A 20,034-nucleotide genomic window follows, 5' to 3' on the forward strand; every position below is an offset into this window, starting at 1 on the left:
ATTCTTTTTGTTCTACCCTCATTATAGGCCCATCCATGTGCTAAAAACAAAGACTTTTATTTTTACAATTTTTATTAATTATTTTATGATTTTAATTCATTTAAATCATGATTTAATCATATAAAATATGAAAATAATGAAGGATTTGATTTTTACTTCAATTTTAGGTCAAGGAATTAATCAATATATTCCCCTAAATAAATCAAATTCGTGCACATGCTAATTAAAAGGATATTGGATCAATTTGGCCATAATTAGCAATATTCACAAATCAAAATTTCCAATTGACAAATCAAAGATTCAATGAGATTTGTTCATATTATGTTGCCCTAATCATTCCTCTATAAGTATATGATCAATCCAGAGTACAAGGGTTCAGAAAAATTGCTGCAAGAACCCTAGGTCCGAGCCAAAAAATTGAAGAAAACCTCAAACTTCAATTCTTTGTTACAAGGTGTTTCAAAGTGTTTGGTCGATCCTAACTCACTCCTGGACCTCCAAGGGATCTTTCTCAATCATTCTTAGGCCTTAAAGCATCAAGAATCAAGCACTGTAAGTCAATTTTAGTCGATTCCTATTCTGGCTCGAATCCATTCATTCATGCATCATTGATCAAAATTATATGCGTATTCATGTTTCTTATATTGATATCAATGTTTCTGGAAAGTTTGGTGAGTTTTGAACGTGAGAATCCTGATCTACCATATTAGGGTTCATGAGCTTAATTTAGGGCTTTTTGTTCAAGCCAAAATTAGGACAAACAAGTGGCATATTCGAATTCAGGGGATCTGGACGATTCGAATGGACATGTCGCGAAATATTTTTGTATAGGTTTTCCCCTATTCGTTATTTTGCAGGGATGAAGAAGATGTATTACAACGCTTTTGGTAAAAAAACGCTGTTAAAAGTAGAGGCGAGAGGAAGAAGACGACGAGGTGTCGTCTCTGGATTGGCTGATTCAAATTGGGTTCGCGCGCGTTTTGGTTTTGTTTGCAGATGGATCACGTGCAACATGAAACACGCGTTAGCGTGCACCTTCACTCCATTAGCCCTCAGATCTCGTTAATGCTTCATCCAACGCCTCAGGTCATGCAGGTCTACCATGGTCATCATGCGCATGCCACACTAGATCCAGCTGAGTGTTTTGCAATTTTTTTTATTTTTAGTTACATCTCTTATTTATTTTTATTTATATATATATATTTGTTTTATTTTTTTTTACTAATAAATATAATTTTCATAAATCCTTTTATTTTATACATATAATAATAATATTTATTTATTTATTTATATTATATTTATTATTTATTTTCTTTTACATTATTTAATTTGATTATTTTCTTAATATGTTTTAATTTAGATAATTTTATTTAAATATCATTAATAATTCCTATTTATTTTATTTTATTTTTATTCATAAAAATCATAAAAAATGTTTTTACCTGATTTTATTCCCTTTCTTCGATTTAATTAATTAGGTTGCGAAACCAATAATTAATTAAATCGATTGTGTTACTTTACTCAATTTACGCCCGAATTAGGATTTACGAGAATTAACCCTACACTAAGAATATTTCTTTTCTGTGCCTTTTCAGGGTTGACTTTTTAGACGCTTTCCGACTACGCGCCTATCAAGATCCGAAGCTAAGTATTAAATTTAATTTTTAAGTCTATTTTGTTTCCTTTTATTTTAGAGTTTACCCTTTAAATATGAACTCCGCATACACTCACATCTATTTTCTGCCTCTGCCTTTGCCATTCTTCAGGGTTAACCTCGAGGCTACCTCCGACTGTCAACCATATCAGATCAAATTCAAAGCTAAGTGTCTAGTTATTTATTTTAATTTCTTTTATCCTTTTATTTTTGATTAGGGTTAGTTATGTTTGCCTCTGAACCGATAATGCACTCACCCTACTATTACTTCTTATTTTTCCCACCTTTCAGGGTTTGCCAAATGCCAAAGCTTCGAATAGTCGGTAACCCTAAACCCTGATCTTAATTATTACTTGTGTTAGACCTACAGCATTATTATCCCGCTGGTTTCAATTTCCCTTCCCCCCGCTGGTTTCATTTTCCCTTTCCCCATTATTATTTTAATTGTTAATGTTAATTGTTGTGGTTAGTAATTCTAGGGAGTGCAAGCCTGTAATTAACATAGAATAACTAATTATAAGATAAATTTCTGAATCAAATCACGTGATTGGTGCACACACGCACACTTTTGGGGTAACCTCTTTGCTGCCTGTTGCTTGTTGCCTTGTTGCCTGTTGCCTTATGTTTTTGCAGAATAGCCATAGTCCCTCGAATACGAGGATACCTCAGACATGTTGCCTCGATTATGCAAAGGTCATACGACCCTAATGATGCTGCCTTCGATACACCAATATGACCTCGACCCTCGGAAGTTGCCTACGAAAGGCTGAGGTATCCTCTGGCTGCCTACGAAAGGCTATTCTGGTCCTTCCCTTAGACTACCTGCCTCTCTATGGCATGGGACAGTCTTATGGCGAACGACATTGCGACGACCCTTCAACCTCCAAATGAAAGGCTTTCTGCCCTCTTATGGCATGGATAGACCCTTTCACCCTGAAAGGCTAAAAGAACGTTTTTAAACTATAAGGTAATTGCCCCTAATTGCTTTGCCTTGCTCTAAAAATCTTTTCATATTCTTTCTCATAAATCTTCAAAAAGCTACGCTTATTTACAAGCTAAAGTCTTATTTCTTTTCTACACTTTTTTCCTTCAAAAGAGCAAAGCAATTAAGAGCCCATGGAAAACCATGGATGCAAAGGGTGCCTTACACCTTCCCTTTGCATAATTACCCCCCGAACCCTATTTTTCTCAAAAAGGTTTTTTCCTGTTCTTTTAGCCTTTCTAATTATTTGGATAAAATAAAAGTCGGTGGCGACTCTTACTTACCGCAACATTCCGAAAAAGTCAGTTCACCGTATTACACATGTCATCATTCCTACTGTCACAAGGTAATTCTGCTACTAATCAATTATCTGACAATTAGTCTCTCTGCTACAGGCTACTGATAATTTCTACTCTGCACTATTATTGTCAATTTCTTCCATTTAATGCTAGTGCATTAAGGCCCATTATTTAATTTCTGGTTTCCATTATACATCACTATATTGATTACTACTATGCCTTTCGGCTAATTAATGTCTGTTATCGGTAGTTTCATCAACCGTCTGCTATGTTACTCTTTTGTGATCTATATTTTCGTATTAGACTAAAACAATTATACTATTACACAATATTTCATTTCCAATTCATACTAATATATTATATTAATATATTATATTATGCTATCTATTTTTCATATTGGCTAAAAAGTTTAAGAAAAGGAATAAAACTGAGTGGCACATCCCTTATTTCTCTCTGGGGCGCCCACCCCTTCACTTGGTGGCCCCGCCACGCTCCCTTGGTCTATGGGGCGCCCACCCCTTACTGGTGTGCCCCCCGCCCCAATTCTTTTCTTCTTCCACCATTTTCTTCTTCTCCTACTAATCTCTAGAATTCCTTTCATCCTAATTCCATCGAACCCAGTATTACAATACAAAAACTTCAATTGGTGCTAAATCGACGCAGAACAATTTTGTGTTGCTACAACATTTAATTAACAGAACCAGGTTCTTATCGATTTCCAAAAAAAAAACATCACAACAGCAACAATAACACAAGCAATAACACCACCAACATAGACAACAACAATACCAATCGCAGTGTAAATTTTAACAACCCAAAACCCCACATATCATCCATCATATTCCCGATTATAGAGTTAGAACTCCACCCTTACTAATACTTCTTATTTTTCTTACAATTCCACTTAACCAAATAACACTATTATTTCCTTATTCTCTTTGGGCCTAATATTCACACCCCCAATAATGCTATTGTCCACCACCACAACAAATCCAATCAGACAATCACTTTATTCTTTCTCCTTCACTTATTAATTAATTAATTCCGATTAAAATACTTAAACGCCAATAATTCACAAACATTCTGAAATCCATCAATAAATAACCCGAAAATATATAATTAAATAAGTGTGTGTTGCAGTAGAGGCTCAAGACTAACTTTGTATGATTAAAGCTTCTTTATGAAAATGGAAATGGTGCCTTTAGTCTTGAAATGGAATGATTCATTGGTTAATGATAAAAACACTTGGATAATGGCTCAAAAGTGTGTGTAATCTTCATATTATAGGGAGATTTACAAGTTATTGGATCTGTAAAGAAAGGATCTTCGAGATTTGCTTCTAGTTGGAACTTGGTTCTTCATGAAATGGACCTATAATCCAAGTTTAGGACCCTAACTTCATCTCTTCGATTCTCCTTGCTCAAAAATGACATGGAGGAGTTATTATACATTTTGGAAAGCCCTAAACATACTCTACAACTTTCATGTTTTAAGTTTTCTCAAATTCTCAACGGATCTTAATGGAAATTGGCCATGAACACTGATAAAAATTCTACCAGCATTTTGTAAAATCTCACAAAGTGTTTTGCAACTTTGTGACCCTATCTTTGGCACCTCATATCTTTCAATCCTTGAGAGATATTCTATTCATTCCTCTTACAAAGTTGAAGCATCAAATGTGCTCTTCAATTTGAGCTTTGGATCACAAAAAATGGTGGCTTGGTGAAGAAGTTATGCACTTGAAAAGTTAGGTATTTCAACATGAAAAATCTTTATAACTTAGAAAAATATGAAAGATTTCTTCTTTTACAAGCGAACTCCTTTTCTTGACTTTTCTTGATCAATTCCATATTTCAAACTTATTTCCATGAAGTTTTGACTTTGACTTTCCAAAATTGACCAAAAAAATCAAAAAGTCAAAGGGTTGACTGTGCAGTTGACTTTTTATCAATTGATCTAATTATTCATCACTTGATATCTTGAACATGTTTTGAGCCATAAAATTAGGTCAAGAGATTATATTTGAGTCCCTTGAATCATGCTTCAAGCCATTAGGTCAAGCCACTAGTTGTTGATCAATGTATTGAACCAAAACCCCAATCTTTGAACAATTGACTTTTTTCAGTTAAAATGCAATTCTTCAAGTACTAATTGAATCAAACTCTTCTAACAAAATGAATTATATGAGTGGACTACGATGAGGAATTTGAGGCCCTTGACTCATGTCTTGAGCCACAAGTCAATATTATGACGAAAAGTGAATTTCCTCAATCAATTAGGTCAAAACCCTAATTGTGTATCTGATGTAATTGGAAATTGTTGATTTTGAATTGAACCACACTTGAGGTTGGATATTGATGAGGGAAATCACTAGAGCATATGATAGGGTTTGAGTTCTTTGTGAGCCTCAAAACCCTAATTTGCTTGAGCTTCTTGATGAGTCACCTACCTTGTGAAACAAGCAACAAGCAAGCACAGTCTTTTTGTATATATTTGGTTAGCAAATGGTGCATGAATTATTTTATATGATGATGAGGATGATAATGATAATCACATCCTTTGAGATTCAATGCAAATGAGGTGTGATCTTAGGGGTCAAAAAAGATCAAGTGTTAATAGACCATAATGGACACTTGAAACAAAATCGATTACTTCTATCACTAAAGAAGTTAGTCGAATGTTTTTAATAAACAAAGTTTTACCAACCATTAAAGAAAATTGACCATGAGAACATGCATCGGAAATAATTTACACACAACAAGATCATGTTTCTATAAACGATGGAGAATTTCTAGCTGTGGCTTTTGAAGGTGGATTTGACATCCGTTTATATGTCAACCATCTAATTCTCCTGATTTAAATATTATAGATTTAGGATATTTTGCAGTCATTCAAGCATTTCAACAAAAGAATGTGACGAAGACGGTTGATGAACTTATTCAAGTTGTGCAAAGTTCTTATGATGCTTTCTCTAGTGTGGAGTCAAACAAAATATTTCTCACACTTCAATTATGTATGATTGAAATAATGAAAGCTCGGGGATCAAATAATTACAAAATTCCTCATATGAAAAAAATGTGATGATTAGACATTTTGCCAACCCAACTAATTTGTGATAGAAAATTAGTTGAGGAAATTATTTCATGCTTACAAAATTAATAGTATTTGTTTTTGTAATATTTGAGTTTTATAAATATTGTAGTAAGGCATTTTTATGAAATTGTAATGTTTTAAAGTTTTCAAAACTATTTTATTTATTATTTGTTCTCGAGTCTAGTCTACCTTAAAGGTATGTCACATACATTAGCTTAATACTATTAGTAAATGGATTTTGGCTAGGTATACACAAACCAATCGTGCTAATAGTAATTAGCTTAATATAGGCATGTCATGTACATGTAAATTGAAGATGGATGTACTTACGTAAGTTCACAAGAAAATACTGTAGTTTCTTGTAAATTATCTTGATGCTAATAACATAACATAGCACGTAGATTATAAAAATAGATGAATATTGCAAAATATGATGAAATATTACTAGTAGTACTACTAACTAAATTGTAGAATTGCTTTCATATTCAAACACACACTACCATTAAAAATCTACTCCTATGTAAATTTGTAGCATATCATCAACCTCTATTTTAGTTTCTTCATTGTTTTGAATCTTTAGCTCATCTTCAACCTCATGTCTAGAGTTAAGCATCTCATTAGCAACACCTTCAAGTTTATTTTCAAAATCCAATATTTTATCATCAAAACCTTCAACCTGACGGTGAAAGTTCACTTCCTCAAAGTCACCATCTCCATCTTCTTCAACAAAACGAAGTAGTAAATTTTCTGAATCATGTTAATGGTCAATATTAAAATATTTCATAGTGTCTGGTTTTATATAAAATATTTTTACACTATTAACCGATCACCAGCAAATATCCCACCACATCATACTATTATTTTTAAATTTATTAGGCTATCAACAATGGTTTCTAAATTCAACACCCTACTTTTTCACTTTTTACACTCCACATCACCATCTTTCTCTTCCACCTAATAATTCAACACCTATTCAATTTTTACTTACTACAATGATTTTGTTTAATAAAATTCAACACCCTACCCCACCACTTTTATTTCATATTATTATTTTCTTTTATGTTTTTATTTTTGTGATTATATATTAATAACAATTATCAATTGAAATTAAATTAAAATAATTAAGAGTTATATAATTTATTTTAATTTATTTTAATTTAATAACTTATTTTAATTTTATTTTTCTAATTTTATATTCTTAATTAATTTTTTTCCTTGCAAGTAATTAGCGAGTAGAAAGTTGATTTTTTTTCTGTGTCCAAATCTAATGAAACTAGTATCTGTTTATAGAGAGAAAAAATAATGAATTTTGGTAAAAATAAAAAAGTAAAAAAAATAATTTATTATTAAATAATTGACCCTAATGATTATAATAAAATAAAAATATAATAGTTTACAACAACCGATAATATTTTGTCTGTTTTTTGTGGCCCCCACTTTCTCTTATTCAACATGTTTGAATTTATTCCACACAATTTAATCCAACTCATTTTCAACACCCAATTCAACGCCCCATTAAACCCATTCAAATACTTAATAATTATTCAACATGTCCATTGTAAACGGTCTTATATGACATGGACGGATCATTGGATAGAGTGTAAAATTATATTACACATTAACCTCTATTTTATTTTTCAATTTTTAATTAAATAAAATTAATTTTTAATTAAATAAAATTAAAAACTTAGCTTAAGAAAAATGTTTTATGTGCATTTCTCCATTGTGGCATTCTCATTTCTCAACAACTAAGGCTATCATTTTCTAAATTCAACACCCTACTTTTTCACTTTTTACACTCCATATCATCATCTCTCTTACACCTAATAATTCAACACACATTCAATTTTTACTTACTACAATGATTTTGTTTAATAAAATTCAACACCCTACCCCACCACTTTTATTTCATATTATTATTTTCTTTTATGTTTTTATTTTGTGATTATATATTAATAACAATTATCAATTGAAATTAAATTAAAATAATTAAGAGTTAAATAATTTATTTTAATTTAATAACTTATTTTAATTTTATTTTTCTAATTTTATATTCTTAATTAATTTTTTTCTTGCAAGTAATAAATACGAAATATAGGAAAATTAGAGAGAAGAAAGTGGATTTTTTTCTGTGTCCAAATCTAATGAAACTAGTCTCTATTTATAGAGGAAAAAAATGATGAATTTTGGTAGAAATAAAAAAATTAAAAAGAATAATTTACTATAAAATAATTGACCCCAAATGATTATGATAAAATAAAAATATAATAACTTACAACAACCAATAATATTTTGCAAACTGTTTTTTGTGGTCCCCACTTTCTCTTATTCAACATGTTGAATTTATTCGACACAATTTAATCCGCCTCATTTTCAACATCCAATTCAACACCCCATTACACCCATTCAACTGCTTAATATATTTTTCAACATGTGGATTGTAAATGGTCTAACAACAACAATGCTAGGCGAGAAACCCTACTTTCCCGAACTAAATCCCAAACGGAAACATAACGGTGGTAGAACTCCGCCGCCCCCGCCGCCGTTTTCTACAGAGGCTTACGTGGAGGATTTGTCCAACGATCTGCCCGGACTAAATCGTCACAGTCTTCTACCGATGCCCTTGAAATATAAATTTGATTTAGGCGAGGATTCCTTCACGCATGAAATCGATGAGATCAAGTGATAGAAGGGTATTTTATGACTTATATTATTAGTATGGTTATTGGGCTTTTAATAGTTGTTGGGCTTTTAAGTTTATTATCCATTAAGAGTATTATATAATGTAGTCTCATAGAGACAATTGGGAATCAATAAAAGAAATCAAAGTTTATTTTTATCTCTATTTCCTTAGTTTATTTTAATGTCTCTTTTTATTGTTGAACCCTAAATTGATAGTCTTAGTAGGATTAGTTTCCTATCAATTGGTGCTCTCATTTCGATCTCATTCCTGCTAAATGGGGTTCTGGAGTAATTTTTATGGAGTAGAAGAATCATCATGGTGGATATTTTCAATTGAAAAATATTTTAGAGTCAACAACATTGTGGAGGATGAGGAGAAAATGAAGGTAGTTGCAATGGCAATGAGAGGTTGTGCTCTTAAATGGTGGCTATGGAGGATTCGATCTCATCCATCGATGTCTTGGAATACTTTCACAGAAATATTTTTTTGGCATTTTAAACCCAAATGGAGACATTTTTTCATGGATTTAGATGAGGAAATAGAAGAGGAGGAGGAGCCAGATCTGCTCATCGAACCAACTTCTACTATTGAAGTTAACCACAAACAAAATCATTTCATAGAAGATGGCAAAGAGGAAGAAGATGTGGAGCTAAATCTGAAATCAGTGAAATCAATTAAAAAAAGTTAATTTCTCCAAGATTTTGTTGCCGAAGATGAATCATTAAAGCCTAAAGAGGATGACCTAGAAGAGTCACCAAAGATGTACCAAACACAGTTGCAACAAGTAAATCTGACGATGAAACATGATGGAGAAGAAGAGTCACAACTGAAACTTCAACTCTTACAGGCGGAACACCAGGAAGAGGAACACGCTTCTGGTATGAACAACAAGCTTGCAATTTGGGATAAATTAGAAGAGTCGAAATCACAGCAATCAACAATGCTAATGCATCTTCAAGAGAAATTGTATGTTCCTTCTCATGATTCATCTCAGATTCATAATTTCCTACCCACACAACATCTTGCAACCTTCAATTTTACTGGTACCGATCTCTTCGTAACTTCACACCACTACACAACAACAAATTCACCATACCTTTCTTCGCCAAGATCTGCTAACAAAACCCAACAACCATATTTCAATTCTTCATTACTGCTCAACATCGAAGCTCCCTTCAACGACATCGAGTTTCACAATAAGGTCGACATTGCGATTCCACCAAAACCGTCAGATTCCAAAGATACGACTAATAAATTGCCGCGACCAGTGGAAAGCCGACGGCCATTAAGAAGGCTTGTTTTTCCTGGAGGGAAAGTTGGATTCATTTCTGAGGTTAACAAAGAATTGACTGTTAGAATGCATTTTGAGATGGTCACTTTTCAAGGTCATCCGTATCAGGTCACGGATATTGCGTTTGATGATGGAGATCTTGTTTCGTCTTCCAGTGATTGCACTTTGAAACAGTGGAGGAATGATCAATGCGTTGAGACATGGGAGGCTCACAAGTCAACGATTCAAGCAGTGATAAAGCTACCCACAAAAGAGCTTGTTACAGGTTCAAGTGACACTACTTCAAATATTTGGAAGGGAAAAACTTGTTTACACACTTTTGAAGGACATTCAGATACAGTTTCTGGCTTGGCTGGATTTTCTTTTGATAGCTCACAAGCAGTAAGAGTTTTAGAGTTTTCCTCCCGTGCAATTCAATTTCCATTTAATCCATTAAGAGTAAGCACAAAATTTGATTTTTTTTATATTTTTTGAGATCTTTTGTCTTCCGTTTGATTATGCAGTGAATAGATCTCGTTCATGTAAAATATTGATAATCTATGTGAGGGATTTTGAACCCATAGTCACCGAACACATGTCACCAATTAATTTGTATGTTTCAATCACTTCCCACACACATCCAAAAGTAAGGCTCTGTTCTGAAGCTTCAGTCATAGCACTTTCGTTCTCGGTGTTAACGTTTTCCTCCTTTACAATTCCGTTTAATATTCATTTTGGTTTCCAGTCCATTATCTGTATCACTTGCAACAGTCCCAGAGATTGTATTTACCTTGAACAACTACAATGACACACTTATCACTTTCCACTCATCAAAATTGATTGTCTCTCCGGTAATTGTTTTCCACCAACAGTACACGCAACTTGTGCTACTTTTACTCTTTGATAGTTGTGCTACTTTTTGTCAAGTTGTGATACTATTAGCAGTCCATTTTATTAAATTTATTGACAAAAAGTTGGGTTCCTATGGAATGCAATTAATGTTGATGGGAGGTCACAAACACCTTTCTAGTCTCGCCGAAGTTATTCTCAGGAACATTGATGCTTGCAAACCACTTTCTAACATTACTCAGACTTCTCTTGGCCCGAATGGTATGAATCAAATGGCATATAAAAATTCTTTGCCCAATGCATTGTTGGCTTCAACGGTTCAAACAGCATGGGAGGATATCCCATATTCACCCTTCCTTGTTACACAATCAATGCTTGCAAAATATAGTAACATGGCTTCATCAATTGGTGGTCCTAATATGAACATGTCAGAGGCTTTAAGGGCAAACAACATTTCTATGCCTCAAGCTCAACCCAGTCAACATGCTTTGCCCTGGTATTGCCACTGGACCTCACTTCCTCAACGAATTGCTGTGCATCCCTACTCGCAACCTACTCTTCCTTTTGGGCATTTTACGGATAATGGTGCTGCAACACCAGCTGGGTTGGTAGCTGCTTCACTGTCACATGCTTTTGCTCTTTTTGTTGCTGTTTCTGCTGGTGCTAATATCTCTGATGGACATATTACACTTGTTAGAGGTCTTCTGTATTGGATTGCTCAGTTGCTTGGTTCTGTTGTTGCTTGTTTGCTCCTTAATATTGCCATTGGTGGATGGGAAACGTCCGCATTCTCATTATCTTCTGGAGTAGGAGCAACAAATGCACTTGTATTTGAGATTGTGATGACTTTTGGTTTGGTTTACACAGTGTATGCAACTGCAATAGATCCAAAGAATGGTAGTCTTGGAACAATTGCTCCATTCGCTATTGGTTTCATTGTTGGTGCTAACATTTTGGCAGATGAAGATATTCAAAGAACATCAAGTGAATTCCCTAGTATACAGTATCTCTGGTGAAATGTCGCCTGTTATTGATATTGATACTAGTGGCATTCATGCCTTTGAGGATTTACTTAAGAGCCTCTATTGGCGAATCCGGGAGTAATTTTAGAACCTTGAGGACAAGGTTCAAGTGAACCCCGCAGCAATGATAGAAGGGTATTTTATGACTTTTATTATTAGTATGGTTATTGGGCTTTTAATAGTTGTTGGGCTTTGAAGTTTATTATCCATTAAGAGTATTATATAATGTAGTCTCATAGAGACCATTGGGAATCAATCAAAGAAATCAAAGTTTATTTTTATCTCTATTTCCTTAATTTATTTTAATGTCTCTTTTTATTGTTGAACCCTAAATTGATAGTCTTAGTAGGATTAGCTTCCTATCATCAAGCCCTTGCGTGAAGTGCTCCGTCTGTGTTTTGATGAATGGACTCCCTCTCCAGATATGAGCCACGTTGATGAGAGAATCTCCGCCCCTGCTGTTGACGAATGGACTCCTCCTCCAGATATGAGCCATGTTGATGAGAGAATCTCCGCTCTTGCTGTTGACGAATGGACTCCTCCTCCAGATATGAGCAATGTTGATGAGAGAATCTCCGCTCCTGCGGATCCTATTACTGACATTGCAGTTCCGTCGCCTTCTTCGAAATTAGTGGTACGCGGTGTCATTATTATTATTAATTGGTAATTATTGTTATTAACTATGAAGTACGGACTTTGACACGGACACTGCGACAGGACACACATTCCAACACCGATAATATCAAAAACGTAAGACACCAACACCGCTACATATATGATAGTATTTAAGTTTCATTTATCTATCTATTAATAAAAGAGTTAAAAATATTATAATGAAAACTAATGTCTTCAATTTTTTATTGACAATATTAATTCAATACATATCCAAAAGATGTGTAATGATGTAGGAGGATTGTGCGTATCAAAGAAGAAATCGAACGTCGAAAAGCATTTTAATATTTAAGCAATTTTAGTTTTAATATTTAAGCAATTTCTATTTTATTTGTTTTATTTAATTTTGTTTTGGATTAAAAGCCCATAAGGCCCAATATGGTTTATTTGTTTTATGTATTTAAACAAAATTAAATAAAACAAATAAACCATACTAATTCAAGTGAGATCCAATTTAAAAATCATCCATTTGCCTCGATGATATTAACATATGAGAAATCTGAAAATATTTTTTTTTAAATTTAAAAAAAAATCAGAATTTATTTTTTCTGAAAATATTTTTTTTAAATTTAAAAAAAAATCAGAATTTATTTTTTCTGAAAATAAAAAAAAAAAATTTCTTTCTAAAATTTTTTTTTTGTGATTTTTTTTAATATAAAAAATTCAATTTTTTTTAAAAATAAAAAATTTTGATTTTAAAAGAGTTCAAAATATAAAAATAGTTTAAAATTACAAAACTGATTATAAACCAGTGTATAACTATAAACTGGTTCTAAAGTAGTTTTAAATTGAATTGAAATCATTTTAATAATTAACTTAATTTTTATTGAAGTGGTTATTACAAACTACCGAACCATAAATATGGTTTGGTTCAGTGCAGTTCATGAACTATGAACACCCCTAATATAAACAATGCAATGAATAAATATGAATATTTATCTGAAATTCAGTATTTTCTTATTCCCTTTCATTTGTTGTACCAAAAAGTCTTTTCTCAACCCAACCACACTACTAAGCCAAAAAATAATAACTTACCACCCATGCAAAAAAACTCCACGTTAAACACCAAACCCCACAAATTTAAACCAAAATCCACCACTTCAAAACATATTAGCAGTAACCACCAAGTTTCACACAGCTCCCATACTACTCAGCAAGTAAAGTTTCCTACGACCTTTTCCCTGCAATCTGCCGGTAACGCAAATACCGAAGGCGACGATGGTGATGGCCAAATTGAACGTAAAAGACGCAGAGAACAGGTGCCAATAATTTCCTTGAGTTCATCAGTGATCGTAGAAGCATCTCAGACTTTTTTATCGGCAGGTCCTGGCAACCAGGACTGCCGGGACCAATGAAAATTCGTAGCTGGAATTGCCGGGGACTGAGCAACCCGCGCGCAATTCCGAACCTGCGTCAACTTGCTTAGAAGTATCGTCTAGATGTGTTATTTATTTCAGAAACTTTGTCGAAGAAGCAAAAGCTCGAGAGTGTTCGTGTGTTGTTGAAGTTTGATTCATGCTTGTCGGTTGATGTCGTTGGTAGAAGCGGCGGCTTAGCGGTTTTGTGGAAGGATTCTGCTAACTGCAGAATTTTGAATTTTTCAAGGAACTTTGTGAACTTATTAGTTGAAGACGAGGAGAAAGGGACTTGGCGGCTTACGTGTTATTACGGTTATACGGAGAGAAGTCGAAGACGAGAGGCGTGGGATATGCTTCGTGACCTTAGCGAGTTGTCTAGCGCACCTTGGTGTGTTATTGGAGATTTTAACGATTTGCTCTCGCAACGTGATAAAGTCGGAATTCATCAACATCCAAACTAGTTGTGTGCCGGTTTTCGTGAGGCTGTCACAGACTGTAATTTATTAGATATTCCAATGGAAGGGCATCCTTTCACCTGGGTAAAAAGTAGAGGTACTGCACATGCTATTGAAGAACGACTTGATCGAGCTCTCGTCTCGCATGAGTGGTGGGACAACTTTCCGGATGCTAAACTTACCAACTTACTCGCTTCTTGTTCAGACCACAGCCCTATCCTGCTTCAATGCGATCCGACCCACCGTATTAGCCATAAGAGCTATCGCTTTCGGTTTGAGAATGTATGGCTTAAAGAAGATGAGTTAATTGATGTTGTGAACCAGAGTTGGAATGCTGTAGATAATGGGGAGGTGCTGCATCGTATCAGTAACTGTGCAAAAGAGCTTTCTATTTGGAATAAAGTAAATTATAAGGAGAAGAGCCACAATCTTGCTTTACATATGGCAGCCATGGAAGCTGCAAGAATGGCTAATGATGAGGGTGCAGCCGGGAGATTTTTTTAGGCGCAGAAGGAGTACAACAAAATTCTGATTCGGGAGGAAATCTTCTGGAAGCAAAGAGCCAAAATGCATTGGCTACGACACGGCGATTCGAACTCAAAATTTTTCCATAAATCGGCAACAGTAAGGAAGAATTTCAAAAAGATAGATATGCTTGTTGATGATACAGGGGCGGTGGCTAGAGATCAAGAGGGGTTATGTCGTGTTGCAAGTACCTATTTTAAGGAACTGTTTGCGGTGAACCATGGAGAGTATGAGCCTGTTTTGTCTTACATTCTTCCGATTGTAACACCAGAGGATAACTATCGCCTTCTATCCCAGATAACCAAAGCTGAACTGTATGAGGCCTTGATTCAAATGCACCCGGATAAGTCTCCGGGCCCGGACGATTTCAACCCGGCTTTTTACCAGCATTTCTGGAACTTATGTGGGGATGATATTTTCCAGGCTGCTTCTTTGTGGCTGTCCAGAGGTTATTTTCCTTCAGAGCTTAATGAGACAAACATTTGTCTCATTCCCAAATGTGTCAATCCAAAAGAAATGAAGGATCTTCGACCAATCTCTCTATGCAATGTTGTCTACAAACTTGTTGCCAAACTGCTTGCTAACCGTTTAAAAGTGGTCTTGGATAAATGTGTTTCGGAAGAGCAATCGGCTTTTGTTGAAGGAAGGTCCATTCTCGATAATGCAATGGTGGCTACGGAAATTATTCATGCTTTGAAAAGGAAGACTAGTGGTAACAAGGCTAATCTGGCTTTGAAGATTGATATTTATAAAGCCTATGACAGAGTCGATTGGGGTTTTCTTAGAGGTATGTTGCTTCGGCTGGGATTTGATGAGAGATGGACTCATTGGTTGATGATGTGTGTTACTTCGGTGCATTATTCTGTACTTGTTAATTCGGACAGAGTCGGACCCATCTTTCCAGGAAGAGGGCTGAGACAAGGAGACCCTTTGTCACCTTACTTGTTCATCCTTGTGTCTGAAGGCCTTTCTGCTCTTATTAAGAGAGGTGTTTCCCGAGGAGATATCCACAGAGCTCAGATTTGCAGGGGGCACCCAGTGTGTCCCACTTGCTTTTTGTTGACGACTGTTTTCTTTTTTACAGGGCCACTATCGCGGAGGCGTCTAATCTTATGGTAATCCTTAACACTTATGCTGAAGCGTCGGGACAAGTGATCAACCTTTCTAAGTCCGAAGTTTTCTTCAGTCATAATTTGAGTGTGCCGGCTCAAGAGGATCTAGCCAATGTGATGGGAGTGAGACGTGTGATAGGGACAGGGAAATATTTGGGATTACCTTCCATGATTGGTAGAAGCAAGAAGGCGGTGTTCTCGTTCATCAAGGATCGTATATGGAAAAGGATTAATTCTTGGAGTGGGAGACACTTGTCTAAAGCGGGGAAAGAGGTGATGATTAAATCAGTGCTTCATTCCATTCCCTCCTATATTATGAGTGTCTATTTGATTCTGGATGGGGTGGTGAATGATATTGAGAAAATGCTTAACTCGTTTTGGTGGGGGGGAAGTCGGAATAATAAAGGCATAAGGTGGTTGGCTTGGGATAGGATGACTATTCAAGAGAGTGAAGGAGGTATGGGATTCAGGGATTTCAAAGCTTTCAATAAGGCTATGGTAGCAAAACAAGGATGGAATATTATGGCGAACCCAAAATCGCTTGTGGCTAGAATTTTTAAAGCTAGGTACTTTCTTAACTCTTCCTTTTTTTATTCTAAGATTGGTAATAACCCGAGTTTTGTGTGGCGAAGTTTATGGAAAGCTAAGGTTATTCTTAAGCTTGGAAGTAGATGGAGTATAAGTGAAGGGGACAAAATTAAAGTTATGTGGGAGCCTTGGCTCCGTGAGAAAGGTAGTTGTTGGGTTAGTGGTCTACAAGCTCAAGGAGTGTATGATCTCTTCGTTAAAGACCTTTTGCAACCTAATGTCAAACAATGGGATGTGGGAAAGGTGAAGTCTCTCTTTGATCATGTGGGGGCGAATAGCATTCTTAGAGTGCCGTTGGTGGAGGATGTAGTGGAGGATAGGTTGGTTTGGCACGAGGAGAAGAACGGTGTTTATAGTGTGAAATCGGGGTATCGACTATGGAGAGGGGTGCAAAGTAGTACTCCACACTATGTTATTGGGGGTAATTGGAAAAGTTTGTGGAACATCTCCGCGCCTTCTCGAGCTAAGCATTTGTTATGGAGAATTTGTCGGGGCTGCCTTCCAACTCGTTATAAGTTGCAACAACATCATGTGCTTTGTCCATCTCTTTGTCCTTGGTGCGGTTTACAAGATGAAGATGATTGGCATGTTTTTTTCGGTTGCATTTCTACTTCTCAACCATCGAGTACTTTCTTTTCATGACGCTAAGTCTCTCATTTTTGACGTGTGTAGTCGAGAAGATCGTAGGGATGCGGGTAGATTTTCTGTTATGCTTGAGGTTCTGTGGCGTAGTCGAAATAATGTGGTTTGGCAAGATGATCGTCAAGATGCTATAAGGATTGGATTACAAGCTTATCACACCTGGTATGATTGGTTTTTAGCTAGAGAGGAACAAATAAGGGATGCTTCTAATAATCATTCAGTGGTTTGGAGTCCGCCTATGATTAATCAGGTGAAGTGTAATGTTGATGCTGAAGGATAGAAAAACACTTAGAAAGGGGGGGTTTGAATAAGTGTAGTCTTAAAAACTTGAACGATAAAAATAAATTGCACAGTTATTTTTATCCTGGTTCGTTGTTAACTAAACTACTCCAGTCCACCCCCACGGAGTGATTTACCTCACCTGAGGATTTAATCCACTAATCGCAACAGATTACAATGTTTTTCCACTTAGTCCGCGACTAAGTCTTCCAGAGTTTCCTGATCACTCCAGGAACAACTGCTTAGACACAAGCTAAGACTTTCTTAGAGTATCCTGACCACCACGTGATCACTCTAATTACAACTGCTTAGACACAAGCTAAGACTTTCTAGAGTATCCTGATCAACACTTGATCACTCTAGTTCCTTACAACTTAATGTAATCAAATAAGAGTTTTACAATGCTTCTTAAAAGCTATAATCACAACAGTGATATTTCTCTTAACGTTTAAGCTTAATCTCACTAATATATTACAACAGCAATGTAGTGAGCTTTGATGAAGATGAAGTTTCTGAGCTTTGAGTTTGAGCAGCGTTTCAGCAAGTTAATTGTTAGCAAATCGTCCACCTTGCTTCTCATCAGAACTTCATATTTATAGGCGTTTGAGAAGATGACCGTTGAACGCATTTAATGCTTTGCGTGTTCCGTACAGCTTTGCATTTAATGTTTCACGCTTTTGTCAACTACCTCGAGCCTTGTTCACGCTGTGTCTACTGACGTTGCCTTTAATAGCTTCCAACGTTCCTTTTGTCAGTCAGCGTAGCCTGCCACCTGTACTTTCTTCTGATCTGATGTTTGTGAATAAAATATTTGAATATCATCAGAGTCAAACAGCTTGGTGCATAGCATCTTCTTGTCTTCTGACCTTGAAGTGCTTCTGAGCGTGATACCATGAGAACTTCAGTGCTTCTGCTTCTGACCTCAAGTTCTTCTGATGCTTTCATAGACCCATGTTCTGATTCTGCCTTGACCATCTTCTGATGTCTTGCCAGACCATGTTCTGATGTTGCATGCTGAACCTTCTGAGACAAAGCTTCTGAGCGCTGATTTGTGCATACTCTTTATATATTTCCTGAAATGGAAATTGCAATGTATTAGAGTACCACATTATCTCACACAAAATTCATATCCTTGTTATCATCAAAACTAAGAATATTGATCAGAACAAATCTTGTTCTAACAATCTCCCCCTTTTTGATGATGACAAAAAACATATATAAATGATATGAATTTGCGATCAGAAAGAGCAGACGGCTAAAGACAAATTACACAGCTATAGCATAAGCATGTGAATATGTCTCCCCCCTGAGATTAACAATCTCCCCCTGAGATGAATAATCTCCCCCTGAAATAAATACTCGAAGAACTTTAATGATAAAAGACTTCCCTGATTATTTCGGTAGAGACGATCACATAAGCTTCTTGCTTCTGATAATTCATAGCTTCTGACTTCTGCTTCCATTGGACAGCTTCAGAACTTGAATTTCTTTAGATCCCTAGAACACTCACAGCTTCTGATTCCTGCTTCTATTTAGGACAGCTTCAGAACTTGAATTTCTTTGATCTTCAGAACATTCACAACTTCTGATTCCTGCTTCCATTTAGGACAGCTTCAGAACTTGAATTTCTTTAATCTTCAGAACATTCACAGCTTCTGATTCATGCTTCCATTTAGGACAGCTTCAGAACTTGAGTTTTCTGGATCTTTTAGAACATTCACAGCTTCTGATTTCTGCTTCCCTCGGATAGCTTCAGAGCTTTGAATTTCTTCTTTCATCACTTCATGCTAGATTGTATCAGAACATTGTTGAATGTACCAGAGCATCATCAAAGCATCTCTACATCCTGAAATGTTACAGAACAAAACTAAACGACAAAAGTCAGCATGAATGAGTTAGAACATAAGATGTGTATCAGAACACAAAATATGTATCAGAGCCATATAAGCCATATAGACTATATCAGATCTAATAGACAATGTATTAGAGCAAATAGACAATGATTTGGATCATGTTCTACTATCAGAATTTCTGATCATTCTTGCTTCTGATTCTGAAGTTTCCTAGCACTCAGCTTGCTTCAAGAATCCAGGAGCTATCTCTGATCATTTCTTCTTGCTTCTGATTCTGAAGCTTCATAGCACTCAGCTTGCTTCAAGAATCCAAGAACTTGATTCATCTTGTTGTTCCTCATGTTGGTCTTGAATCTTTGATTCCTGCAACAACACAACTTAGAAACATATGAAGCTTGCAGCTTCTGTTAGTAAATGTGGGGTCTTTTTACTCGGTAACTGATAATATTAATCAGATCATTTATCATATATTTTCTCCCCCTTTTTGTCATAACATCAAAAAGCATAAAAGATTCAGATGTAAAGCAAGAGACAAAAGGAAAGAAAAAAATAGCTTTTCATTGATTTCAACAAGAAAGATTACAAAAGAGGAATGCAGGAAAACAGATGCAACAAGGAAAGAAAACTACAAAGACTTAAGAGCTACAACCCTAGCCTAAGACTCTATCCTACGCAAAGACTGCGCAAACAACTCAAGA

The 20,034-nt window shown here is 35.4% G+C and overlaps 2 protein-coding genes across 3 annotated transcripts; both read left to right on the forward strand.

The window, feature by feature from the left end:
* The first annotated feature begins 10,970 nt into the window (after window positions 1–10,970).
* LOC131653150 (uncharacterized) lies at window positions 10,971–12,863 on the forward strand. Of its 2 annotated transcripts, none has more exons than XM_058923227.1 (2): window positions 10,971–11,987; window positions 12,193–12,863. In XM_058923227.1, exon 1 carries the CDS (start codon window positions 10,971–10,973, stop codon window positions 11,844–11,846), a length of 876 nt encoding a protein of 291 aa, XP_058779210.1. In that variant the 3' UTR covers window positions 11,847–11,987; window positions 12,193–12,863. The 2 variants fall into 2 exon arrangements, with proteins under 2 accessions (XP_058779210.1, XP_058779211.1); XM_058923228.1 differs by having other exon boundaries at window positions 12,275–12,863.
* Window positions 12,864–14,397: 1,534 nt separating this feature from the next.
* LOC131650779 (uncharacterized) lies at window positions 14,398–14,841 on the forward strand. The gene has a single exon (XM_058920488.1). It carries the CDS (start codon window positions 14,398–14,400, stop codon window positions 14,839–14,841), a length of 444 nt encoding a protein of 147 aa, XP_058776471.1.
* The last annotated feature ends 5,193 nt before the right edge of the window (window positions 14,842–20,034 follow it).

This window comes from Vicia villosa, linkage group LG2, assembly GCF_029867415.1.
Source record: "Vicia villosa cultivar HV-30 ecotype Madison, WI linkage group LG2, Vvil1.0, whole genome shotgun sequence".
In the NCBI taxonomy this organism is placed as follows: domain Eukaryota; kingdom Viridiplantae; phylum Streptophyta; class Magnoliopsida; order Fabales; family Fabaceae; genus Vicia; species Vicia villosa.